Here is a 27,845-nt window from a genome sequence, read left to right on the forward strand (position 1 = left end):
TTTTGGGGGGGGGGCTCTTTCTGGCATCCCGTTCCATGCTGGGCGAGCAATCTCTGCTGAGGATACTAATTGCACCCGCGCCCCTCACCCCCCCTTTCCTTTTAAGAGCTTCCGATGACTTTTTTGTCAGGTGAAGGGAGGGCAAAGAGCCGGCGCTTTGAGGGAAGGTCACACACACACACACACACTCCCTCCGATTCCTGGCAAAGCCGTGGAGGGAACCTTCCCGGTCGGGCCGCCCCACCTGCTAGTTGGAGGGCGGGGAAAACGGTTGAAGCCTCAAATTCCGCCCACAGATCGGCCCAAGGGACAGAGGTGCTTTCCAAGCTCATCGTCCTGCAGAGGTGAGCAACTCATCTCCCCTACCCCAAAAGGGCTGCCCCCGCGTGACTCTTCCTAGCTTTGCATAGGACGCCCCTCCCTCCCCGGCTCTGCGGCAGGTGGTCCCCCAATGTTGGGGCTTATCGGAAAGGAGAACTCCCTTCCGGGGCTCAAGAAGAGCCCAGGGAAGCCCTCAAGGGCCCAGCAACGTCGCCACTCCCCAGCAGAGGCGACTCGGACCAGGCCTGACCCCCTCCAGCAATTATCCCCCCCCACAACGATCTCTGTCGTTGTGAGGGCAGCCTTGCCCAATTTCACACGGCGCCCGAAGGGCAAAGGACTCCCAACTCCTGCCCCAAGTGCAGAAGTGGCCAGTGGGGCTTCAGGAAAGAGGTCAGCCCCATTGAGGGGAAGGGGCTTCCTTCGGAGTTGCTCTGTCTCCGAATCCATGAAGGCTCCTGGCGCTCTCTGAACAGCAACGGCCGCTCGTCAGCCCGGCGGATCCGCTGGGCGACCCCCGCCCGGGAAAGCGCCGCTCCGAAGGGAGGCACCGAGCGCCGGGATCCCTGGGAAGCTCTCCGTTCTTCATTTCATTCTTTTTCGGGGGCTGTTTTTGAAAACAAGGCGGGGGAGCCAACTGGACTCCCCCCCCCCGCCCATCCCCACCCCGTGGCTTCCCGGGCAGCTTGACTCGGGACTGTGGGAAACGCCGGGCGCTGCAGGAGCCGCAGAGCCCGAGGGCGAAGGAAGCGCCACCGCTTTGCCAGAGCGGGAGCTGCTCACTCGGAGGGCAGGAAGGGTCGATGCTTGCGGAGGTGGGGAGGGTCTCTCCTTAGGCAGGGGGTCCCGGGAGCCTGGCCTCCCCTTGGCCCGACGCCGGGCTCCTCCGTGAGCGTCCTGGTGCTGCTCTACAAGGGGAGGGGGGGGGTGCGGTGGTCCAAAATCGGGAGGTCAGGAAATTGGGTCCGGGGTCTCTAAGTGAAAGGGTGCTAGAGACACTTGCTCCTCAGAAGGGAGCCAGGCTGAACGGTTTTGGAGGACACCAAGGGAGGCTGGCTGTGCAGGTCTGCTGGAGGAGGGAGTCCAATCCAGCGAGGGGGTCCTCCGAGCGCAGCCTGCCCTCCTGGGATGGACAGACCCTCCTCTGGAGCCCCTGACTCAAGCAGGAAGAGGAAAATACAGCTTTGGGTTCTGTTTTCTCCCCGCAGGGATTTTGAGGAGTGGGAGATCTGAAGTGGCCTTGAAGGAGGGATGGACGACAGAGGTAACAGCCCTGGAGTTCTCCCAGATCTTTCCCTGGAAACCCGGGAGGAGGGGAGAAGGGAGGGGAGGGAAAGAAAAGGAAAGAGGGAAGGAAGGAAGGAAGGAAGAGAGAGGGAAGATAGGCAGGCAGAAAGAAAGGAAAAGGAAGGAAGGAAGGAAGGAAGGAAGGAAGGAAGGAAGGAAGGAAGGAAGGAAGGAAGGAAGGAAGGACCAACCGCACTCTACATGGAGGGAAGTATGCAGTGGAGTACCCCAAGGCTCTGTTTTGGGCCCAGTACTCTTTTTTTTAAATAACAAAGTTTTATTGGTTTTTTTAATATTTTACAAAGGGAAAAGGTAGGGGAAAGGTTACAAATTTTGGCAACTGCAGTGTGCGGTAGGTGCGCCCCCCCTCCATACTCATAGTATACATTTGCACATAATTCATTATTAAGTAGTAACATCATAACATATAGTCAGCATATAAATTCAGTTAATGATTTCGATCAGTTTATGTCAGGTGGATTTTCTTACTCATTTTTGTGATCTGAGCTTTCTCGGTGTTGCCCCATCTCCCCCCGCCGGCAGGGCTCCGGCCCCTCCCGTGTCCTGTGTATCTGGTGGAGGATCATCAGGTTTTTCTAGGAGTAGTTTGTTTTTTTCCATAAAGGCCTGCGCCTCTATGGGTGTATTAATTCTAACTCTTGTCTCCTCCCAGAATATTAGCATACCTTCAGGCATCAACCATCTAAACTACACCCCCTTTTGGTATAATTTATTCGCTAATTGCGAATAATTTTTTCTTTTTTCCCTCACTTTTTTGGGGATCTGTTTCAGAATGATTATCTCCTTGTATGTCAGGGCTTGCCCCCTTTGTGCACTCAGAATTTCATCTCTTGTGCTTTTTCTGAGGAATTTAACGTGTACCTCCCTGGGAACATTGTGTATCCTAGCATAAGCTGAGTTCACTCTATAAACCAGGTCTATTTCCCACTCCATCTGTTGCTTCTCTTTCTGGATGTAATCAGCCAAAATGTTTGTCATGATGTCCCTTATATTTTCATCATCTGTCTCTATTACATTTTGAAATCTAAGATAAAAAGACATTCTCTCAAACTCTATTTTCATCTGCTGGGAGTCAAGTTCTTTGTTTCCCTTCTGCATCCCTTCCATCCCTTCCCTCATCTCAGCCGCCCCACCCTCCAAAAGATCCAATCTCTGTGAGTTCTTATTAATTTTGGCCTGGTTCTCTTTAATTTCTTCTTTCATCTCCTGCAGTTGTTTCTTTATTTCCTCTTGTCCCTGTAAAAGTTTCTGAAACATTTGTTGAAACTTCATCTCCAGGAATTTAGGTTGCATCAAAGCTGTTATTATTGATTGTGTACTAGGACTGGAGGTTGCAGATGTCGGGGCAGAGGCAGCAAAGCCAAGCTTTCCAGGAGGTGGTTTTTTAGGTGGCATTCTTTGTACCATAAAAGGTTCAGTCAGTATAGAGAATGGTCAGTCAGAAAGGCAAGGCAGCTAAGAGAGTCCAAGAGACAGAAGGTCCAGGCAGAAGAGATTATTTATTTATTTATTATTTATTTATTTTATTAAATTTGTTAGCCGCTCCCTCTCCACAAAGGGACTCGGGGCGGCGTACAATAAATAAAACACATATTATAAAATTACACATTGTACGGAGGAGGTATAAAACACAATACAATATTATAATAACATAGCAATATTAAAATAAGTTAAATTAAAACCCCAATAGAAATTACAAGTTTAAAAATTGCCAGGAGGAATAAAATGGAGCTATGGTTGAGCCAGGCCTGCTAGTTGAAAAAGGTGGGTCTTGAGTTTTGAACGGAAGGAGCGGAGGTCGGTGGTAATCCTAATATCCGGGGGGAAGGTCATTCCAGAGGGCTGGGCCCATCACAGAGAAGGCCCTACTCCTGGGCGCCGCCCTCTGGCACTGCTTAGTGGACAGCACCCGGAGAAGTCCCTCTCTGTGAGAGCGAATTGGTCGTAGGGATGTATGGGGCAGGATGCGATCCCGCATGTAGCTAGGTCCTGTGCCATGGAGCGCTTTGAAGATGGTAATCAATACCTTGAAACGCACCCGATAGACCACAGGAAGCCAGTGCAGCTCGCGCAGGAGAGGTGTTATATGGGAGTATCTCGTACTCCCCATAATCACCCGCGCGGCCGCGTTCTGGACCAACTGCAGTCTCCGAGTGCATCTCAAGGGAACCCCCATGTAGAGAGCATTACAGTAGTCTAGGCGGGACGTCACCAGCGCGTGAGTGACTGTGCGAAGGGCATCCCGGTCCAATAGGGGGCGCATTGGCGCACCAGGCGAACCTGGTGGAACGCCCTCCTCGCCACGGCTGCCACATGGTCATCCATGGACAGCCGGGCATCCAGGAGGACGCCCAAATTGCGCGCCTGTTCCATGGGGGCCAGTTGCTCGCCCCCAATGGCCAGTGTTGGAATTAGCTGGTTGAACCGGGGGGCCGGAAGCCACAGCCACTCCGTCTTGGAGGGCTTGAGTTTGAGTCGGTTGTCACCCATCCAGACCCGTACGGCTTCCAAACACCGGGACATCATTTCAACGGCCTCGTTGGGGTGGTTCGGGGTGGAGATGTACAGCTGTGTATCATCAGCGTACAGATGGTATCCCACCCCAAAACCACGGATGATCTCACCCAGCGGTTTCATATATGTGTTGAACAGGAGAGGCGAGAGGACTGACCCCTGCGGCACCCCACAAGTGAGAGGCCTCAGGGACGACCTCTGCTCCCCTGCCAACACACGCTGCGTCCGGTCGGAGAGGTAGGAGCAGAACCACCATAGAACGGTGCCCCTTACCCCCAGCCCCTCCAACCGGTGCAGGAGGATACCATGGTCGATGGTATCGAAAGCCGCTGAGAGGTCTAATAGAACCAGGATAGAGGAACAGCCCCTATCCCTGGCTCTTCAGAGATCATCAACCAACGCGACCAAGGCCGTCTCTGTGCTGTGCCCGGGTCAGAAGCCGGACTGGCGCGGATCTAGATAATCATTCTCCTCCAGGTGACGTGGGAACTGTTGGGCCACCACACTCTCTACAACCTTCGCTAAAAAAGGAAGGTTGGAGACAGGACGGTAATTGGCTAGCTCCGTTGGGTCCAGGGAAGGCTTCTTGAATAAGGGTCTCACAACCGCCTCTTTCAAGGCGGCCGGTAAGAACCCCTCGCCCAATGAAGCGTTCACTAGCACCAAGAGCCAGTCTCGTGTAACCTCCCAGGATGCCAGTACAAGCCAGGAGGGACACGGGTCCAATGAACATGTGGTGGCTCGTAGTCGCCCGCATAATCTGTCCAAATCCTCGATGGCAACTGAGTCAAACTCCTCCCAGAATGGTCTCTCAAGACTCGCCTGGGGCATCCCTCCTAGCCCACTGAGTGGGACCCATTCCCTCCGGATTTGAGCGACTTTATCCTGCAGATATTTCCCAAATTCCTCTGCCTGCCCTGTAAAGGGGCTTCCCGCGGTCTCTGCGAAAGAAGAGAGCGGGTCACCCGAAACAGGGCGGCAGGGCGGTTATCTGCGGACGCAATAAAAGCGGCACAATGTCGACGTTTGGCCGCTCTTATTGCCACAAGGTATGTCCTTAAGTAGGTTCGTACCTGTGTTCGGTCAAGTTCGGAACGGGAGGATCTCCATCGGCTCTCTAGGCGTCTCTTGTGGCGTTTCATCACCCTTAGCTCCTCGGTGAACCAAGGGGCCAGGGTGGTTCGTTGCCGCAGGAGAGGCCGCAAAGGCGCCACCCGGTCTAAGGCCCCGGCAGCCGCATTATTCCAGGCGGCTACTAGGTCCTCTATCCGGGGGCGGGTCAGGTCTACAGGAGGTGGCCCAAGCTCCGTCTGGAACCTTTCCAGTTCCATCAGGCGCCTGGGGCGGAACCATCTAGGACATTCCGGTTCTGCCTCCCCGCGGCGGGGGGTAGCACCAGGGAAGTCAAGTCGGAGAAGTGAGTGATCTGTCCATGACAGGGGAGTAATAGCTATGTCCCCTATTCCCAGATCACTCGTCCACTGGTCAGAGACAAAAACAAGATCCAGTGTGTGGCCTCCCTCGTGCGTGGGACCCTGAATTAACTGAGTCAGGTCCATGGCTGTCATGGAAGCCATGAACTCCTGAACCACCTCAGATGCTTCTCCCACCGATGGCAAGTTGAAATCCCCCATGACCAAAAGTTTGGGGGTCTCAACTGCCATCGTTGCGATCAGCTCGAGGAGCTCAGGCAGGGCCGCTAATGTATAGCGAGGAGCCAGGTATACAATCAGCAGGCCCAACTGTCTCCCTGGGCCCCATCTCACGACAAGGGATTCACACCCAGATGTCTGTGGCACAGTGAACTCTCTCGGCTCCAGGTCTTCCCGGATAATTACCGCTACCCCGCCGCCCCTACCCTGGGCCTGTGGCTGGTGGAATGCTCGATAACCTGGTGGGCACATGTCCACGAGGGGTACACCTCCCTCGTGGCCCAACCAGGTCTCTGTTATTCCTGCGAGGTCCGGCTCCCCCTCCAAAATCAGGTCATTAATGAGGGGGGCCTTGTTAACAGCGGACCTCGCATTGCATAACATCAGCCTAAGGCCCTGGCTCTGTAGATCCTGGCCACCTAGCGTGCGGGGGTTGGTACAAGCGACCGGGTGTAACCAACAACCACGGTCTCCCAACCGACTGCAGGTTCTTAGTCTCTCCTCGCACCCACCCCTCCCCACGACCGTTGGTATAACAGAGCCCTGTACTGGAATGCTATTATCACTCTCCTCCCCCACTCCGCTCCCTCCCCTCCCGACCACACCTGTTTGCCTGGCTCTACTTTCCCTCCTGGCCTGAATCCCCTTCCCCCCTACCCTGGAACCCCTTAAAACTGTTAAAAAATGATTAATTAAAAACCCCCTTAACTTCCACTTCTTCCACCTCTCTGGGTTAACAAACCCATCATCAAGGTGGGACCTTGAAAGGTCTGAGGGCCATACCTGCGAGAGGGGGGACTCTCGCAGTAGTAGTAGGTCTGACCTGGAATATATAGAGTACATAGGCTGTCATAGGGGCGAGCTCATTTTCAGTGCTGTGGTTAAAATCACAAGTTTGTTCGTGAGCCAGGGTTCCCCCACAAAAGGGATATGTAGATGGTGGTTATCCTTACCCTGGATGGAAAGGGTAGGCTGGTGAGCTAGCAGGCTAGCCAGAATGGTCTACAAGTGGAGCCTCAAGGGGGAACTGGGGAGCAGTTTGTTACAAGGTGGCACTAAGGAGCAGTTTGTAGCAGGGCGTTAAGGTAAGCCTTAGTCAGATAGTAATTTGAATAGAGGAAGGAAAGTTGTCAGCAAGGGTGAGAGGGTAAAAAGTCAGACCTTCAACAAATGGCCAAAGAGAGTTTTTGTTTCCACTGGCCCTGGCAATAGAGCAAAATTTCCACTCCAGGGAGTTCAAAAGAAAGCAATCAACAAGAGATTTGTCTGAGTAGCACAGAGACAAAGACCGGAAGCCTGAAGTTTTAAAGGTGGAGTCAGATTTCACATTTCATAAAGACAACGGAAGTGTGCCATCTTGCCCTGCCAGCTTCGGGTTTAAAGGCAACAAATAAAGTTTTCAAAGTTCAATGTTCAAAGTTTCCAGATCATCATTGTTTTAAGGTTTAAGTCCGAAAATTCACTTAGTAGGGGCGTGACATCATTGGTTGGCTCTCCCCCTCCTCCTCCTTTCCCTGGGGCTGAGAGCTAAATCGTTTCCAGCCGCCTGTCCAAGGGAGGGGGGAAATCCCCCTCCCTCCAGCCGCGCCTCTCCGATTCACGCCGAAAGTAAAGTTAAAACAGCTGACTTTTTTGTTAAAGTTATTGAAGTTTTTAAAAGGAATGGAGGAAGTTCACGCTTCACCGCACAGCAGCCGCATCCTTCTATTTTCTTTTTCTCCAATCGGCATCAGAGCGAAGACGCCGGAGCGTCTCCCCATCGTGCTCTCCGGTGCCTGGAGCAAGGCAGGAGGCCCCCCGCCGGCCGCCGCCGATCCAGGGATCCCCCGCAGTGCCACCCCTCCGGCAGGACGCCTCTACGGGGCGTCCTGTGCCCCCCAAGGAGTGGGAAGCCCACCGGGGATGCAGGGGGCGAGCAAGGCTTGCCCGTCGCCGCCGGAACCGGAAGTGGGCCCAGTACTCTTCAACATCTTCTTCAATGATTTGGATGAGGGAATAAATGGGGAACTCATCAAATTTGCAGATGACACCAAGCTGGTAGGAATAGCCAACAATGCAGAAGACAGGCTTAAGATACAGAAGGATCTTGATAAACTTGAACATTGGGCACTATCTAATAAAATGAAATTCAATGGTGAAAAGAGTAAGGTTCTACATTTAGGCAAGAAAAACGAAATGCACAGGTACAGTATAGGTGGTACCTTGCTCAATAGTAGTAACTGTGAAAGGGATCTTGGAGTCCTAGTGGACAACCATTTAAATAGGAGCCGGCCGTGTGCAGCAGCTGCCAAAAAAGCCAACACAGTTCTAGGCTGCATCAACAGAGGGATAGAATCAAGATCACGGGAAGGGTTAATACAACTTTATAATGCCTTGGTAAGGCCACACTTGGAATACAGCATTCAATTTTGGTCGCCACAATTTGAAAAAGATGTGGAAACTCTAGAAAGAGTGCAAAGAAGAGCAACAAAGATGATTAGGGGACTGGAGGCTGAAACATATGAAGAACAGTTGCAGGAACTGGGTATGTCTAGTTCAATAGAAAGAAGGACTAGGAGAGATGTGATAGCAGTCTTCCAATATCTCAGGGGTTGCCACAAAGAAGAGGGAGTCAAACTATTCTCCAAAGCACCTGAGGGTAGAACAAGAAGCAATGGGTGGAAACTAACCAAGGAGAGAAGCAACTTAGAACTGAGGAGAAACTTCCTGACAGTTAGAACAATTAATCAGTGGAACAGAAGTTGCCTCCAGAAGTTGTGAATGCCCCAACACTGGAAGTCTTTAAGAAGATGTTGGATAGCCATTTGTCTGAAACAGTGTAGGGTTTCCTGCCTAGGCGGGGGTTGGACTAGAAGACCTCCAAGGACCCTTCCAACTCTGGTATTGTATTGCATAGTATTGTATTGTAAGGGAAGGGAAGAAAGACGGGAGGGAGGGAGGCAGGAATGAAGGAAAAAGGAGAAGGAAAAAGAAAGAGAAGGGAAGGAAGGAAGGAGAAAGAGAGAAAGGGGAAGGAAGAAGGAAGGGAGGGAGGCAGGCAGGAATGAAGTAAGAAAGAAAAGTAAAGAAAGGAAGGACAGAAAGAAAGAAAGAAAAGAAAAAGGAAGAAAGAAAGGACAAAGAAAGAAGGGTGGGTAGGAGGCAGGCAGGCAGGAATGAAGGAATGAAGGAAAAAAGGAGAAGGAAAAAGAAACAGAAGGGAGGGAAGGAAGGAGAAAGAGAGAAAGGGGAAGGAAAGAAGAAGGAAAGGGAGGGAGGCAGGCAGGCAGGAAGAAAGGAAAGAGAAGGAAGGAAGGGAAGGACAGAAAGAAAAGAGAAAGGAAGAAGGAAAGAAAGGAGGGTGGGTGGGAGACAGGCAGGAATGAAGGAAAAAGGGAGAAGGAAAAATAAACAGAAGGGAGGGAAGGAAGGAGAAAGAGAGAAAGAGGGAGGGAGGAAGGGTTCATCAACAGCACTCCAAGGTCACAATGGATGTCAGTGTTTCTGTAATGTTTTCAGACTATCTTCCTGGGCAAATAAGAAATGTCTCGATTCCTGTTTATAACTTTGTCTTCCAATCTCGCAGAGGAGGAATTCCGGCTGATCCTGGTCGGAAAGTCAGGTCGTGGGAAGAGCGCCACGGGCAACACCATCCTCGGCCGGAGGGCATTCGAATCCACCTTGGGGGCAGAGGTCACCACCCTGAGGTGCCAAAGGGGACAGGGAATCTGGCAGGGCAAAAACATTTCCGTGGTCGACACGCCAGCCATATTCGATTCTGATGACTACGATGAGCGTGTGCGATGTCATGTCATGGCTTGCATTGAATTCTCCCGGCCTGGCCCGCATGTCCTCATTTTGGTAACCCAGACAGGACGCTTCACCGCGGAAGACGTGACTGCTGCAAAATGTGTCTGGGATATCTTTGGGGCCGAGTCTGCCAGGCACACGATCGTCCTCTTCACCTGCGTGGAGGAGTTGGGTGGGGACCCCCTGCAGGAGTACGTCCGAAAGTCCGACAACAAGCATCTGCGGGCACTGATCCGGAAGTGCGGCAACCGCTTCTGCGGGTTCAACAACAAGGCGGTGGGAGACGAGCAGGAGAGGCAGGTCTTGGAGCTGATGGAGATGGTGCAGAGAACCGTTTTGTCGAATGGAAGGAGATACTATGTCAACCAGCTGTACTCGGAGCCCATCTTACGGGATGAGCACATCCAGATATTCATCAAGCCCAACCGAAAGCCCTGCCGCTGCCGCTGCCGCTGCCACTGCTGCTGCCGCTGCTCTTGTCTTTCATCATAAGAAGTACAAAAAATATATTTCATGCAGTGTATCGTTGGCTTTTCCGTAGTGATTAAATGACAACTTCCTGTTGCTTCCAAATCCAGAAACAACCTGATTTTTCATTCCCTTTTCTTTGTTTGAGAAATAAACAATTGCAGAGCTGCAGATCTGGTGTCCTCTCCACTTCTCTTTTGCCTTTGACTGCTGAATGTGTGTGGGGGAGGGGTCAGCCTTGCCCTTCCTGGGTGTCAGTGAAGATTTGGCTCCTTATCTTTGAAAATCCTTGTCCACCTTCTAATGTTTTGCTCTATACGCCAGCGGTCCCCAATCTTTACAGGTCCAATGGGGAGGGAGAGAGGAGACATGGCCCGCAGCCAGATGCCTTCGCCCACCTGCCACTTGTGTCCCTTTCCGGCTTAAGCTCTGGTCGTTGGACTACTGCAACACGCTCTCCCTGGGGCTAGCCTTGAAGAGTATCCAGAAGCTTCAGCTGGTGCAGAAGGGAGATGGGGGACATTTGGGGGAGGGGGGCTAAGGCGGTTCCACAAACTGCAGTGGTGGTTGGTTTGCTTCCAGGTCCAATTGAAGTTGTGGGTTATCAGCTATAAAAGCTTTTGTGGCTAGAACTCACAGTCTGTGCTGCAACTTCTGCATTGGTGACAGGAAGGGAACCTGGCCAGTAAATGCTCAGCTCCATTCAGGTGCCCCAACTGCACCCCCACAAGGGATTACGAGGTCATTAAATGACGAACAACATCAATTCGTGCCAGGCGAAGAGGCATGCTGTAGACCCCGCAAGTCAAGGATTTTCAGCTGGCGGGGTCCACAAGGAGACACTTTTCTGCCCTATGGAACAACCTGCCCCAAGGTGGGATCCGCACCCTCCCTTCTGGCCGTCCAAAATAACTTGAAGACCTGGCCGTATCAACTGGCCTGGATGCTCAGTTGGGGAGTGGGCATCTAAGGGGTGGTGAATGGATTTGGCGCACTCCCTCTTCCCCAGTTGCCCCAGTATCAAAGGGGTCTTTCCCCCTTAAGCCGATAGCCCCTGGGGTGGGTGAAGTCACTTCTGCTTCCAGAGGGGAGGCAGCCAACCCTTGTGGGTGGCCCCTTCCCATTGAGGGTCATCAAACGTTATTTCAATTTCAAATGCAGGGTTCGTATTGAGAGCCTTCGTGTTGCAAAAACAAAATCATGTTTTAGAAGGTATTTTCATGGTTTGACTGCCAGGCGGCTCCGTGAGATGGGCGGCACAGAAATCTCTTCAGTAAAATATACTGTGGCTGCTTATAGGATTATCAGGATGATGCCATTGTCTTGCCCCCACACAGAGACACGGTAACCATACCTACAAGTCACCCACGATTGGTGGGTTTACGGAGTCTCTGAATCTCTGAGGATCCTGTCTTCCTTGTTAGCAAAGGCAATTGGAAGCAGAGGAGGGAGGGGGAGAGAACAGCAGGTGACTTAGCAACAAGGGTGACACAGAAGCACCTGTGTTGTTGGGGGGGGGGATTCCAGGTCATTTGGGGAGGGGATCTTGCTCCTTTTCTGAAGTTATTGCTGGGTTCTGTTGTAGGAAGTTATCACCTAGGAAATATTGAAAAGGCAGAATATTTCTCTGGATGTGAAAAGGGAGAAACATGTTTTATAAAGAGAGAATAGCTCCCTGCAGCTTCCTGCCCCCACCCACTTTGTCAATGGGCCATTAAAGTGGCCAAGCCAGTCCCTTTACATCAGGGGTGTCCAAACTTTTTTCAAAGAGGGCCAGATTGGATGAAGTGAACATGCTGTAGGGCCGAACATTTTTCCGAACATTCTTTGAACAATTACAATTAAATGCAAATGAATTATTTTATGCCAAGTTAATTGCAAATGGCATACTTTTCATTTCATAACATTAAGATCAACTGACAGCTGAGTTTTCACAATGTATTTTAAATAAATTTAAAAAAAACTTACCTGCACTAATGTGAAGGGTGATACTGCCCCATTTTCCCAATGAATCATTATTTTGTTAAAACGGAAGCAAAATATGTGAGTTTTGTTGTTGTTGTCCCCAAGGAAAGAAACCGGGAACTTGAGTTACTCCCTTCAATTCCTTCTCACCCGCACCTCTCTTTCATTCTCTGCATCGCTAAGATGTTAATAAACTTCCCCAAAGTTTAGACATGGCAAATATGCGAGCACGCACACACGTACGCTTATTGATACCCTTTAAAAACCTTCCGATATTTGTTTATAGCGGCTCATGTGAGCTTTAATGGGCCATCTAAACCCGTGATGGCAGAGAAGTTAATGCGTGGCTGAATATTTCCTCCTTCCTTCCTTAAAAAAAAACAAAAACAAAAAACCAACCCACCTTGGGGGAAGGTTCCTTGCTTTTCACCTGCCAGACCTCTCCGAGCCCAGCGGAGAAGCTACAAGTATCCCTTGGCCCCGTGCTTCACGTACTGCGCCTGCGCCGCCTGGTAGTTTGCCTATTTCGCAGCCTGTGTTGCGAAGGCTACGGCGCGCGTTCTTCGGCGATACCCGTGAGGCTTGGTCTCTCGTTTCCTCAAAAGGCACCCTTTCTCTCCCCCCCCCAAGGGAGACAGAAGTTTCCCCCTTTTCTTTGGTACGAATGTGGCCCAACCAGTTTACAAGCAAGTCGCCTTGCCTGTTTTTAGGCTGGCCTGTGGATGACAGGTACCTTTGCTGTAGGATAGAGTTTCTCAACCTTGGTGACTTTAAGTCCTGTGAACTTCAACCCCCAGAATTCCCCAGACAGCTTCCGATGCGGCCCTCTCACCGCCCTCCCTCCTGTGGCAGACAGTCTTCTGCTTGCCTCCCTCAATCAGAAGGGAGGGCCGTGGGAGGGCCGCATTTACACAGAGCAGGGAGGGCTGTTAGAGGGCTGTATTAAACCGCCCCCAGGCCACAAATGGCCCGTGGGCCGGACTTTGGACATGCCTGCTTTACATAATAAAGAGTTCTTCTCCCCTTCAGCTCCAGGGCGATGGGATTAAGGCAGGATAATATTGGCCCTTTGCCCAACTCCCCACATGGCATCTGAGAACTCAACCAAACCTGGATTCAAAGCGCAGCCTAGAGAGTTGCCCCTGCATGGCTCCATGGGAGTCTGACAACCAATCAGAAGACAAGCTCAAGATCAAAGGCCAGAGAGGGCATAAAACCGGGGACTCAGCTTCTCTTCCTCCCTTCTCTTTTTCTCCACCAACATTGAAGCATGGGATCACCTTTTCTGTTCAGGACTCAAGCCACGTGGTCCTGTCCACCCTTAAAACCATCTTTCCAAGCAGCCTCCATGTCTCCAGGGTCTTTTCCCCCACTTGCAGCCTGCAGCTCCACTGGCCCCTCCTGCGCTTGGCATTCAGGGGCCCCGTTAGAAGAGCTGCGTTTCCCGGGGCGTCCCAGGACCGTGTGAAATTTGGCAATGAGACAGAGCGAAGGACTCCTCGGCAGGACTGGAGGGGAGTCAGGCATGGTCCGAGCCGCCTCTGCTGGGGTGGGGGAGGAGGATGCTGGTTTTTGAGGGTCTCCCTGGACTCTGGTTGGTCCCTGGAACGGGGTCCTTGGCCCGCCCCCCTCCGCCTGACAATCCCCAAGAGAGCAACATTGGGGTGCCAGCTGCTGCAGAGAGAGGCGGGGGTGGGGTGGAGGGCAGCAGGATGGTATCCTATGCAAAGGGGAGGAAAGCTTTGCTCACCTTGGCAGAGCGATGGGCTTGCAGGCACCTCTGTCCCTTGGCCGGTTTGTCTGTGCGGAACTTGGAAGCCTCAACTAGTTTCTCTGCCCTCTAACTAGCAGGTGGGGCAGCCGAAGGAGAAGGTTCCTGTTAGATATTAACATATATCGCGATAAGTCTTCCCTCTGGTCCACTCCTACAGCGGGAAACAGGTATCCTTCTGATTGGTCGAGGGGCGTGCCCAATCCCTATAAAAGGGGAACCCTCCGACTACAGAGAAAGCTGGATCACTACTACTACTAATAAATGAGCTGATAAGTTACTTCGTGTCCGCAGTCTGTCTCTCGTTGCCCAGATTTAACATTGGCGACGAAGGTGGGATCGAGAGACAGATAGGACGAAGAACGCTACCTCCAGAATCTCCGGATTTGATCCAGCCCAGGAATTCGGCAGTAATTCCGGCAGCCATCTCAGATCACCGCAGCGCGGCAAATTCAAACTGAGAAGATGGCGATGCATGCTCCCCCCGCTCCTTTCGACCCAGCAAACGACGAATGGGAAGCTTTCATGATTCGTTTCGAGTGTTTCCTCGAAGCGAACGAGTACACGGGGATCACCGATGCAAGGAAGAAAAACATCTTCCTCGGCTACTGCGGAAAGGAAGTCTTCAATACGGCCAGAGACCTCACCGCGCCTACTCCAATACAAGCAGTATCGTGGGCGACGTTGCAACAGACTCTGCAAACTCATTACGCGCCAAAACCTTCCCGCCATGTCTGCCGCAAGGAATTCAACATGAGGACTCAGAAGGCGGGAGAATCCATTAATCAATATGTTGCAGCCCTACGAAAAGCAGCAGCCCACTGCGAATACAGGGATCTGGAAGAGCACATCTTAGAGCAGCTCATCTGTGGGATAAGAGACATTTCTTTGCAAAAGAAGCTGTTGGCAAACCCGAATTTAACCCTACAATCAGCGTTAAACGAAGCAAGAGCGTCAGAATCAGCGGAAAAATCATTGGTGACCATACAACGAGGGGCCAGCGTAACCCAGCCAGCACCGAGACAAACCAGAGTTCACTACGAGGACACAAGCCCCGACTACGAGAATCCCGAGTTCGAGGACAGTCACCTGATGCAGAGCAGTCACTTGAGGCCTGGGGGGAGACCCGGATCCTGTTTGCCGCCCTGCGCAAGCTGCGGAGGGAATCACCCCAGGTCTACTTGCAGGTTCAGGAACGTTGTTTGTTCGCACTGCAACAAACTTGGGCACATCGCACGAGTGTGCCGGAGCGGAGTCCCTGCCTCACGGCAGCCACCCATGTACCGCCAACAGAAGCCCAACCCAGGGGCTTGGCGAAATCAAAAAGGGCGCCCAGAGAGAAATCCACAAGTGTTTACCCAGAGAGAAAATTTCCAAAGAGCTGAACGAGCGTATCCCCAGAGAGATTACTCACAAGGAAGTGAGCGAGCGTATCCCCAGAGAGATTACACACAGAGAGCTGAAAGAGCGTTCTATCAAGACGCTCAATGAGAGTATTTTCAGGATGTTGACGATGAGATAGAGCTGACCCAGAGAGATGAGTTGCGAACGTATCTCACCACGATACATCAGGTCCGCCCTAAGCGGCCCAAAAGGCTGAAAGTCACAGTCCTCTTGGAGGGCTCACCCTGCGAGCTAGAAGTTGACACAGGATCAACCCTGACGATCATTTCATGGGCATCCATGAAACAGGCTATCCCTAGCCTCAGAAAGAGCCAACTGCGCGCTCCAGACGTCCTGCTACGAGACTACCAGGGGAACCAAGTCCCCATCGTGGGCCAAGGCACATTCCACATCCGTTTCAAGGACATCGAAGCCCAGCTGCCCGTGACCATCGCCAGCGCGCCATTGCAGAACCTCCTGGGGCTTGATTGGTTTGAAGCCCTGGGATTAGAAGTCACCGGAATCAACGCCGTGAGAAACAGCCGCGCTGAACAGATTTTTAAGGAGTTCGAGGATGTGTTCAGCCCCGGTCTGGGTAAGTATGTGGGTAAACCAATATCGTTCAATCTAGACCCCAATGTGGCGCCAATCCGACTTAAACCGAGACGAGTGCCCTTTGCACTCCGCCCAAAAATAGATAAGGAGATAGATAAGTTAGTGGAACAAGGGATCCTTGAGCCAGTAGATCACGCGCGCTGGGAGACACCTATCGTGACCCCAGTCAAACCAGACGGATCAGTCCGCATCTGCGCGGACTATAAATGCACAATTAATGTCGCGCTACAACAGAGCGCATATCCTGTGCCCGTAGTACAGCACTTATTGCACTCGTTGGGGCCGGGAAAGGTTTTTGCTAAGTTAGACATGGCACAAGCTTACCAGCAGCTGCCAGTTGATAGCGCCACAGCGGAGGCCCAGACTATAGTGATGCATAGAGGAGCTTTCAAATGTAACCGGCTACAATTCGGTGTGAGTATTGCCCCAGGATTGTTCCAGAGCGTCATGGAACGACTGTTGCAAGGGATACCGGGAGTCGTCCCATATTTTGACGACATCTTGGTGTCCGCTGCAAACGAGGAGCAACTAAATAAAAGAGTCAGATCTGTTTTGGCCAGAATTAGAGAAAAGGGTCTCCGCCTTAAAAAGGAAAAATGCCAAATTAACGTGCCTAGCGTAGAATTCCTGGGTTATAGAATCGATGGTCAGGGAATACACCCCACTTCAAAGAAAATTAAGGCGATCCAGGACGCCCCCACACCACGAAATCAGACCGAGTTGCAGGCCTTCCTCGGATTACTTAACTTCTACAGCGTTTTTCTGAGGCAGAAGGCGACCGTTGCTGAGCCACTACACCGTCTACTCCAGAGGAACGCACCATGGAAATGGGGACGATCCGAAGCTGCAGCTTTCGCCGGGGTAAAGCGCCTGCTCACCACTGACTCACTGCTTGTTCAATACAGTCAGACCCTACCGCTGGTATTGACCTGCGACGCATCACCTTTCGGAGTTGGAGCAGTCCTCAGCCACAGGATGCCCGACGGAAAAGAAGCACCCATCGCCTTCTACTCCAGAACTCTTTCATCGGCCGAAAGGAACTACAGCCAAATGGACAGGGAAGCGTTGGCTGCCGTAGCTGGTGTAAAACGTTTCCATGAATACCTCTACGGCCGCGATTTCGAACTGATCACAGATCACAAACCGCTGTTGGGACTTTTGGCGGGAAACCGCCCCACTTCGGTCTCCCTTTCTCCACGCATGACCAGGTGGACTGTTTTCCTGGCTGCGTACTCCTACAAGTTAATTCATCGACCGGGCTCCACTTTAGGACACGCAGACGCACTCAGCCGTTGCCCATTACCCGACATTCTGCCAGACCCCACTCCAGAAGTACCGGTATTGCTCATTGACTGTTTGGATTCGGGACCGGTCTCTTCCTACGATGTTGCAAGGTTCTCCTCTAAAGACAATTTAATAAAGCAAGTGCAAACTTGGGTTTGGAGGGGGTGGCCGAAGGGAAATGTGGGCCCGGAATTCAAAATGTTTTGGTCAAAACGGGACGAACTCTCAGTGTTACAGGGATGTTTGTTGTGGGGGGATCGAGTTGTTATTCCTTATGCTCTACGAAAAAATGTATTAGAGGCTTTACATATGGGTCATCCGGGGATTGTGAGAATGAAGGCGTTAGCAAGAAGTTACGTGTGGTGGCCAAACATGGACAAAGAAATAGAGGAGTGGGTGGCCACTTGCGACCCATGCCAGGAATCGAGACCAGCACCCCCGGAAGCGCCCGCCACAGAATGGGAGAAACCCAAGGCACCCTGGTCGCGAATACACATCGATTTCGCAGGGCCATTCCAGGGTCAGACCTTCCTTATAGTTGTAGATGCATACTCAAAATGGCTAGATGTAGTCCTAATGACTTCAACCACGGCAGAGGCAGTCATAAAGGTTCTTCGGCGACTCTTCGCCACTCATGGCCTACCAGATCTCCTAGTATCCGATAACGGGCCCCAATTCACGGCCATGCAGTTTGAAACATTTTTAGCAGGTTTGGGAATTCGGCATGCCCTCGTCGCGCCATTCCATCCAGCATCCAACGGTCAGGCGGAGAGAATGGTGCGATTCGCAAAAGAGGCCCTCGCTAGAATGGGTCCAGGTGATTGGCAAACACGCATTGACCATTACCTCCTCATTCAACACATTACCCCAAGCGCAACGACGGGTAGGAGCCCCGCTGAACTACTCATGGGTCGCCGACTACGGTCTCACCTGGACCGGCTCCACCCGAATTACTCTGCCACGGCTCCCCCAGACTCTACAAGTAAGATCCGGTTTTTCAGAGTAGGGGATTCAGTATACGCTCACAACTACACAGGGGGGACATTGTGGATGCCGGCAAAGGTCATAGGCATCACGGGTCCACGATCGTATTTGCTGGAACTAGAAGATGGGCGGAATTGGAAAAGGCACATCGACCAACTTCGGGGTCGCCTAGCACACGCCAACCTTCGAAATGAAGACGAGAGTTTCCTGTCTACAGGAAGTCAGCCACAAGAAAACCCCATCATAGGAAACAACGACGCCGGCGAGCCAAGCGTGGAACAAGACAACACGCACATAGCAGAGCAACCCCCAGACAACACAGCCGAACAAACTCCTGAACGCCCGAGCAACGAAGGCACCGGACCTCCAGAAAGGGAAATAGAAAAAACACCCGATCCTGCAACTACTTTGAACCGACCCGCACCCAGTCCTGCAACCACTTCAAACCAACCCGAACTACGACGTTCCTCCCGAGCAAGACAAACACCCACATACCTTAAAGACTATGTTACCTACCGCAACGTTCCATCTAGGAGGGGAGGGGTGTTAGATATTAACATATATCGCGATAAGTCTTCCCTCTGGTCCGCTCCTACAGCGGGAAACAGGTATCCTTCTGATTGGTCGAGGGGCGTGCCCAATCCCTATAAAAGGGGAACCCTCCGACTACAGAGAAAGCTGGATCACTACTACTACTAATAAATGAGCTGATAAGTTACTTCGTGTCCGCAGTCTGTCTCTCGTTGCCCAGATTTAACAGTTCCCTCCATGGGTTGGCCAGGAATTGGGAGGGGAGGGTGACCTTCCCCCAAAGTGTCCCCCACCTGAGAAAGAAAAGTCATCGGAAGCTCTTAAAAGGAATAGGGGGGGGGGAGTTAGGGGCGCGGGTGCAATTAGCATCCTCAGCAGAGGCTGCCCGCCTAGCATGGAAGGGGATGCCAGAAAGAGCCCCCCCCGAAAAATCCCCCCTTTCCCGTAAAGATTGCTGCCCGCTCTGCCTGCCTTGGCGGCGGCGTTTCCTTGACAGAGAAGGTCACGTTGGCCAATGGAAGAAAAGAATGTATCGGGGCACTGTAAGGAAAACACAGATTTAGCCCAGGAAAACAGGACGGGGTGCTAAAGAACTTCAAGGCTGCTCTGCCTTTATGCTCTTTGGTACCCGCTTTCCATTTGTTATTATTAATAGTATCGTTTTACCTTTCAAGTCTTTTAGGGCGCGAGTTGCAATGGAAGCAGTTCCCCTCTTTACCACCAGAGGGCGGGGCAGGCTTGGCAATCTGTCTCCCCAGAACCAAAAGGCCGCCTTGTTTTTGCTGTGGTGGATTTACAAATTAACAAGAGTTGGAAGGGGCCTCGAAGGCCATCTGTTCCACCACCACCACCCAAGCAGGAGATCTTACACCATTTTTGATAGAGGGCAGTCCAGCCTCTTCTTGAAATCTTCCAGGGAATGAAGCTCCCACAACTTCCGAAGATGATTTGTAAGTTCCCCTTCTATCGCCTCATCTAGTTTACGAAGATATTGCAGAGTACTTGGCCTAAGACGGGACCTTATGGTACCCCACTGCTTCCCTCCCTCCGCGTAGACATAGTACCAGTTAAGGATGACTCATTGAGTGCCGTTTGTCAGCCAGGTGCAAATCCATCTGGTGGTGAAGCTGTCTACCCCACTTTTTTCTAGCTTACCAAGAAGTAGGTTGTGATCTACTTTGTCGAATGCCTTGCTGAAGTCTAAGTATTCTGTGTCCACAGTCTTTCGCTGGCCTACTTATTTAGTCACTCTGTTAAAGAATGAAATAAGGTTGGTTTGGCATGATCTGTTTTGAGCAAACCCATGCTGGCTTCCAGTTATTACTTTACTTGTTTCTAGATATTGGTGGGTCTGTTCCATTTTCCGGGGGGAGGGTGGGGGCACAACACTGGAGGGAGGGATCCAGAGAACCTGTTTCCTTCTGCTGAGGATAAAGTTTCCTGGTGAGGATCTGGACTGGTAGCATCTCCAAATTGGCTTTTGGGTTGGATAAAAGCCAGGTGGGAAGATTTCAGACTGAGGCAATGGTCACTTTCTCCCTCCCCAGTGAACAAAATATGGGGCAGATAGGGGACCTGGGGAGAGGCGCATCCATTGTCAGCCTTCAAAGGCCAAGAGGGGCCACCCACAAGGATTGACTGCCTCCTCTCTGGTAGCAGAAGTGACTTCACCCACCGGCTTAAGGGGGAAAGACCCCTTTGATACTGGTACATCTGGGGTGGGGATGCCCCTGAGCTGGACTGGGGCAAAGGCAAGGACATGGGGCCAGGCTGGCATTGAAGGGCTGTGGAGCTGGATCCTGAAGCCCTTGAGAAGGTGGAGGGGGGGGGGCTTCAAAGATTAAGGAGCCAAGTCTCTCACTGGCCACCAGGTAGGGCGGGGAAGATCCGTGGCTGCCCCTCCCTCCCCCTCATGTGTTTCAACAGTCAAAGGCGAAAGAAAAGTGGAGAGGACACCAGATCTGCAGCAAAGAAGCAAAGAAAAGGGAATTGAAAATCACATTGTTTCTGGATTTGAGGGCAACATGAAGGCATCATTCAAGTTGGACCCAGATTGTTGGGGGTGATATGCTGACTCTGTAAACCCTTCACAGAGGGCTACAAAGCACCGTGAAGCAGTACATAAATCTAAGGGCTACACATTCAAAATGTAGCGAATCGCTGTGACAAATGCATTTTTCAGGCAGGCAAACATCTTGCTGCCAACCCAAATACAGGCCACCTTGAGTGGAAGGAAGAGCAGTTTGAGGATGCCCCCGTGCAGATTTCGTTTTGGCTCGATGAACATCTGGACATGTTCATCATGTAAGTTGGGCTCCAGGTATAGCTGGTTGACGTAGTATTGGCCGCCGTTCTCCAAAATGGTTCTCTGCACCACCGCCATCAGCTCCGAGATCTGCCTCTCCTGCTCAGCTGGTGGATTCGGCCCCAAAGAGATCCCCGACACATTTTGCGGCTGGCTGGCATGTCGACCACAGTGATCTTCGTGCCCTGCCGGGTTCCCTGCCCACTTTGGCACTTCGGGGTGGTGGATTTTGCAGTCAAGATGGACTCCAACACCTTCCGGCCAAGGATGGTGTCGCCCGTGGCACTCCTCCCACCTCCGGACTTTCCGACCAGTATCAGCTGGAGTAGCCGGAGTTCGGTATCGTCACCTGGGAATTTGGAAGGCAATGTTATCGAAATGCTGACATCCCTTGTATCCCTGGAATGCTATTGAGCCTTCCTTCTCCTCTTTCTCCTTCCTTCCTTCCTTCCTCCCTCCCTCCCTTCCTGTCCTGCCTTCCATCCATCCCCTTTCTCCTCCCACCTCCCCTCCCCTCTCCCCTGCCCTACCCTTCTTTCCCCACCCTGCTCTGCCCTGCCCTTCTCCTGGGTTTCCCAGGAAAGTCCGGGACAAAACATCCTGGGAGAACTCTGGGATTTTTACCTCTGTTGACCTCCATCACTCCCCCAAGACCAGTTCAGCTCTGCCACCAATCCAAATCCCTGCAGGGAGAAAACAGAACTCACCTGTCTCCAACTCACCCACTCTCTCTCTCTCTCTCCCCTCCCTTCCTCCCTTCCTCTCCTCTCTCCCTCCCTCCCTCCCCCTCTCTCTGTTGGACTAAATGACCTCGAAGGTCCCTTCCTACTCTTTTTGTTTTGTTCTATTCTGTCCTAATCCTTCCTGGGGGGGGGGGTGAATGTGATGGAGCTGTCGCTTGTGAGAAGAGCCGATGCTCCCGCGACCCCTCCCCACTCACACACAGACACGCACCCACAGAGACAGCCCGCCCCGTGGGAACTCTTCCTTTTTTTTCCTCTCCCCCCCATCCCTCAAAAGCGAGACGGACTTCAGGAAAGAGGTTAGGGATTGAGGGGGGTCTTTTTCCCGGCCACGTGCTTTCAGCGAAACCCATCCGACCCCCTCCCCAGAGTCTTCCAGCCTGTCGCCTCTTCGCCTGCGCGAGCTGGAAGCGGCCGGGGGTGGGGGTGGGGCGGGCGAAAGCGAAAGTGATCGGAGCTGCTTTGTTTGGAAATCACGTGATTGAAAGAAAGTGATTCCCACCCCCTCAGTCAACATACACTCACGCACGCGCGGAAACAAAGGCAAATACCTTTTTCATTATTTCACTTTTCTTTACTTTATTTTACTTTATAGCTCACTCAAGTTACTTTACTTTATACTTTACTCTATATCTTTACTTTAATTTTAATTTTAAAATTTTCGTTCATCTTTTGCATAGAGCGCCCCCCCCCCCCCCGCACGCCCTATCCCCAACCTCCTTGGGACCTTGGAGGCTGTCTAGTCCGACCCCCTGCTCGAGCAGGAGAGCCTTACAGAATCAGAGTTGCAAGGGACCTCAGAGGATATCTAGACCAACCCAATATAGTGCCCTTGCTGACCTTAATGGGGACACTAAAGAGATAGGTCAAGGTAGTTGTGATAATGATGACTCAAATAAGCAGGGGATTGTGGTCCAAAACGAAGAACCTTCTTCGGAAATGCAAAATGGGGAATCAGGTATCACATATCAGTCCCAGAAGAAGAGCAAGGTAAGCAAAAAGAGAAGTCACCTTCTGGTTGGTGATTCAATCGTAAGGGATGTAAATTTAGGAGAGGATATGGAGGTTTTAAAAGAGGTCAGGTGTCTGCCAGGTGCTACTGCCAGCAGAGACAAGAGGCGTATTCTTAAGATAGTCAAGAATGCAAGTAAGGACTGTGATGTTGATGCTATTATACATCTTGGCACTAATTATCTGTCCCAGAAAGATGTACTTTCTGTGCAGAATGATTTCCAGAACTTGGGGTATGAACTTAATAGTATAGGTTGTAGGCTTATCTTTTCAGAGGTTTTACCTGTATAAAAGGAACAAAAAGGGAAGGGCCAGCGTGTAGCAGAGTTTAATGTGTGGCTAAAGGAGTGGTGTAAAAGGGAAGGCTTTGGTTTTATTAGTCATGATGCCTGTAGCTGGTCCAATGAAAAACTGTACAAAAGAGGTTGCACCCATCCAAGAAAGGGACTGAGTTACTTAGCATTAAATTCACAGATTTTCTTGATAAACATTTAAACTGAAGAGCGGGGACAGAGAATTAATAGATACAAAACATTTCTGTCCCCAGCAAACTAAAATCCATAGGGTTATAAGTGCATGTAACATAGATGTATGTGTGGGTAAGATTATCACTCCTGCTGTCAAGCAAAACCAAGCATTTAATAGTGATTGCCATACCATGTGCATGAATCACACAAGTGGCAAGAAAATAGGGGCAGTCAGGCATAACACAGGTTATGTAGACAGTAAACACAAGGTCAATCAAAATGGACTCAAATGTCTATATACCAATGCACAGAGTATGAGGAATAAACAGGGCGAATTAGAAATTCAAGTAAAAGAGGGCAGATACAATATTGTTGCCATTGATTACAGAAACTTGATGGGATGAAACCGACAAATGGAACATACAGCTAGAAGGATTTAAATTATTTAAAAGAAATAGACCAAATAAAAGAGGAGGTGGAGTTGCACTATATATAAGAAATACCTACGTCTCTACAGAAATAGAGCACAACAATGATGAGAACTATCTTGGATGCATTTGGGTCAATATTAAAGATTGTGGGGGAAATGACATTGCCATAGGTCTATACTACAGGCCACCCAACCAAGCAGAGGAAGTAGATGAACTTTTTGCTAGTCAGCTAACTAAGGTATGTAGGAAACACACCACAATAGTAGTGGGGGATTTTAACTACCCTGACATCAACTGGGAAACAAACTCTGCACCAAGTGGAAGATCCAACAGGTTCCTAACAAACCTAGCAGACAACTTTGTTTCCCAAAAGGTAGAGAAGGGAACAAGGGGATCAGCCATATTGGATTTAATTCTCACTAACAGAGAGGAAATGAGATAAGGTGTTGAAGCCACAGGAACCCTGGGGGCAAGTGACCATGCAATATTGGAATTCAACATTATGCAAACACAAGTAGTAGAACAAAGTCAAACTAGAGTCTTGGATTTTAAGAGAGCTAATTTCAATAAACTTAGGGAGAGCTTGGGAAAAATTCCATGGATGAGAATCCTCAAGGGGAAAACAGCTCAAGAAGCTTGGGAAATTTTGAAAAATGAGATTACAAAAACCCAGTCTAGCACAATACCAATGAAGAAGAAAAATATCAGCTCCCAAAAGAAACCAGCATGGCTGCATAAAGAACTATCTGACAAACTGAAAGACAAAAAAGGTAAGTATAAAAAGTGGAAGGAGGGGGACATAACTAAGGCAGAGTATCAGCAAACAGCCCGAGCCTGTAAAGATGAAGTGAGGAAAGCTAAGGCTCACAATGAAGAAAGGCTTGCCACAAAAGTAAAAATTAACAAAAAAAGCTTCTTCCAACATGTTAAAAACAAGAAAAAAGTTAAGGAAACAATTGGTCCATTGCTGGGAGAAAATGGCAAGAAGGTGACAAGCAACAGGGAGAAAGCAGAACTATTTAACTCATGTTTTGCATCTGTCTTTACACAAAGGGATAAAACAGTCCAACCTATCAAAAGCAGCACCACAAAAATCAGATTAGGAACACAAATTGAAATAGGAAGAAAATGGTAAGTGAGCACCTGTCTACCCTAGACGAGTTCAAATCACTGGGACCGGATGGATTACACCCCAGGGTTCTGAAGGAACTAGCAGACGAGATCTCAGAACCACCGAACTATATCTTTCAGAGATCCTGGAGCACCAGGGAACTACCAGAGGACTGGAAAAGAGCTGATGTGGTTCCCATCTTCAAAAAAGGTAAAAAAAATAGATCCAGGAAACTATAGACCTATCAGCCTGACCTCAATACCAGGAAAGATTCTGGAAAAAATAATCAAGCAACGAATTTGCGAACACCTAGAAGCAAACAAAGTAATAGCCAAAAGCCAACATGGATTTGTCAAAAACAGATCATGCCAGACTAATCTTATTGCATTGATTGATAATGTGACAAAATTAGTAGACCAGAGGAATGCCGTTGATATAGTTTACTTGGACTTCAGTAAAGCATTTGATAAGGTAGACCATAACCTACTACTAGATAAAGTAGAAGAATGTGGGTTAGACAGCATCACCACCAGATGGATTCGTAACTGGCTGACCAACTGCACTCAACGGGTAGTCCTCAATGGAACTGCATCTACATGGAGGGAAGTATGCAGTGGAGTACCCCAAGGCTCTGTTTTAGGCCCAGTACTCTTCAACATCTTCATCAATGGTTTGGATGAGGGAATAAATGGGGAACTCATCAAATTTGCAGATGACACCAAGCTGGCAGGAATAGCCAACACTCCAAAAGACAGGCTTAAGATACAGAAGGATCTTGACAAACTTGAACATTGGGCACTATCTAATCAATTGAAATTCAATGGTGAAAAGAGTAAGGTTCTACATTTAGGCAACAAAAATGGAATGCACAGGTACAGTATAGACAATACCTTGCTCAGTAGTAGTAACTGTGAGAGGGATCTTGGAGTCCTAGTGGACAACCATTTAAATATGAGCCAGCCGTGTGCAGCAGCTGCCAGTAAAGCCAACGCAGTGTAGGCTGCATCAACAGAGGGATAGAATCAAGATCACGTGAAGTGTTAATACCACTTTATAATGCGTTGGTAAGGCCACACTTGGAATACTGCATTCAGTTCTGGTCGCCACGATGTAAAAAAGATGTGGAGACTCTAGAAAGAGTGCAGAGAAGAGCAACAAAGATGATTAGGGGACTGGAGACTAAAACATATGAAGAACGGTTGCAGGAACTTGGTATGTTTAATTTAAGAGAAAGAAGGACTAGGGGAGACATGATAGCATTGTTCCAATATCTCAGGGGTTGCCACAAAGAAGAGGGAGTCAAATTATTCTCCAAGGCACCTGAGGGTAGAACAAGAAGCAATGGGTGGAAACTAATCAAGGAGAGAAGCAACTTAGAACTGAGGAGAAATTTCCTGACAATGAGAGCAATTAATCAGTGGAACAGAAGTTGCCTCCAGAAGTTGTGAATGCCCCAATACTGGAGGTCTTTAAGAAGATGTTGGATAGCCATTTGTCTGAAACGGTATAGGATTTCCTGCCTAGGCAGGGGGTTGGACTAGAAGACCTCCAAGGTCCCTTCCAACTCTACTATTGTATTGTATTGGTATATCTCCTTTTTTTAAGAAAAGAGATACAAATAGAAAGAGAAAGGAACAAAGTGTAAAACAAATAACTCAGACGACACATTATTAAATTGGGCGGGGCGGGGTGGAATAGGAAAGTATTAAAATGCAAGTATACAAGTTCAAAAAGGATATAAGTGGAATTGTTATCAGGAATAAAATGTAACAGAGAACATTATTTGTATGGAAATATAAAGTTAGGGATTGCTGAAATGTCACCCCAGGAACCCATCAGAGAAAGCAAATAAGCAAGGGCAAGAACGGGAAGGAGGGAGGATGAGGAGGGAAAGGAAGAAAGGGTAAAGCAGAGAAAGCAAAGGAGGGGAATTAAGAGTAGGAGAGAGGGTAAGAAGGAGGAGAAGAGAGGAGGAAGGGGGAAAGAGGGGGAAGGAGAGGAGGAAAGAAGGTGGTAGAGGTTGAGAAGATGGAAGGAGCAAGGTTTTTGCAAAATAAGATGGAAGCAGGGGGTGGCAAGAAACACTGTATTCTGTATATTTGTAAGAAAATAACGATAAAGTTTAAGGATGAATAGATGAATGCTAACAGCAAATATAAGGATGTATATTTGTGAATAAATTTGAAAGAGACAAATAAAAAAAACTTTTTAAAGAAGAATGTAGACTCACAGAGTTGGAAGGGACCTTGGAGGTCACCTAGTCCAACCCCCTGCTCGAGCAGGAACTCCTCTGCCGTTTCTGCCTCTCTGGTCCCAGCTCAGCTGCTCCGGAGCGCCGGGCTCTAAAGTGGGGCGCTGTTGCCTCTAGCTCGGTTCCCACGGCCTCATCTCTCCTCCCCTGCTTCTCTCCTCTCCGCCGCAACCTGGGCGCAACTGGAGCGCCGAGGTCCCAAAGACGCTGTAGGAAGTTATCACCTAGCCCTCTCCCAGAAAAATGAAATATCCTAGGAAATATTGAAAAGGCAGAATATTATATTTTCCTGGATGTGAAAAAGGGAGAAACACATTTTAAACACTAAATTTTTACAGCTTCCTGCCCATCCCCACTTTTGTCAATGGGCCATTAAGAAGGCCAAGCTAGTCCACTTAACATAATAAAGAGTTCTCCTCTTCAGCTGTGATGGGATTAAGGCAGGATGATAAGCCTTTACTCAACTGACCACATGGCATCTAAACTCAATCAAACCTGGATTCAAAACAGCCTAGAGGGTTGCCCTTGCACGGGCCCATGGGAGTCTGACAACCAATCAGAATACACTTCTTACACAGGAACAGGAAACAGAGAGGTGGGGCAGAACAGATTATAAAAATCCCTGCAAGCCCTTCTTCAGCCCTTCTTCTTGTCTGCTCTTCCCCTTCTCTTCCCTTGTCTTCTCTTCTCCACCAACATTGAAGCATGTGATCACCTTTGCTGTTCAGGGCTCAGGCCATGTGGTCCTGTCCACCATTAAAACCATCTTTCCAAGCAGCTTCCATGTCTCCAGTGTCTTTTTCCCCACTTGGAGCCGAACCCAGAAGGACATTTCTCCCAACAATTGGCGACCCACAGATGGGACTCCAAGCTAGCCTAACAAATGGATATGGCCCAGGTAAGCCTCCCATGCCGACACAGACCCCATTGAGTCTGTGGAT

At 50.0% G+C, this 27,845-nt stretch overlaps 1 protein-coding gene across 1 annotated transcript; it reads left to right on the top strand.

Moving 5' to 3' along the window:
- Positions 1-9,284: 9,284 nt before the first annotated feature.
- On the top strand, positions 9,285-10,076 carry LOC309381806 (GTPase IMAP family member 2-like; the record flags this gene model as incomplete). The annotated part of the gene is made up of 1 exon (XM_081933089.1): positions 9,285-10,076. Exon 1 carries the CDS (start codon positions 9,318-9,320, stop codon positions 10,074-10,076), a length of 759 nt encoding a protein of 252 aa, XP_081789215.1. The 5' UTR covers positions 9,285-9,317.
- Between the last annotated feature and the right edge of the window lie 17,769 nt (positions 10,077-27,845).

This window comes from Natrix helvetica (genome assembly GCF_964273705.1).
Source record: "Natrix helvetica genome assembly, chromosome: Z".
Classification (NCBI taxonomy): Eukaryota; Metazoa; Chordata; class Lepidosauria; order Squamata; family Natricidae; genus Natrix; species Natrix helvetica.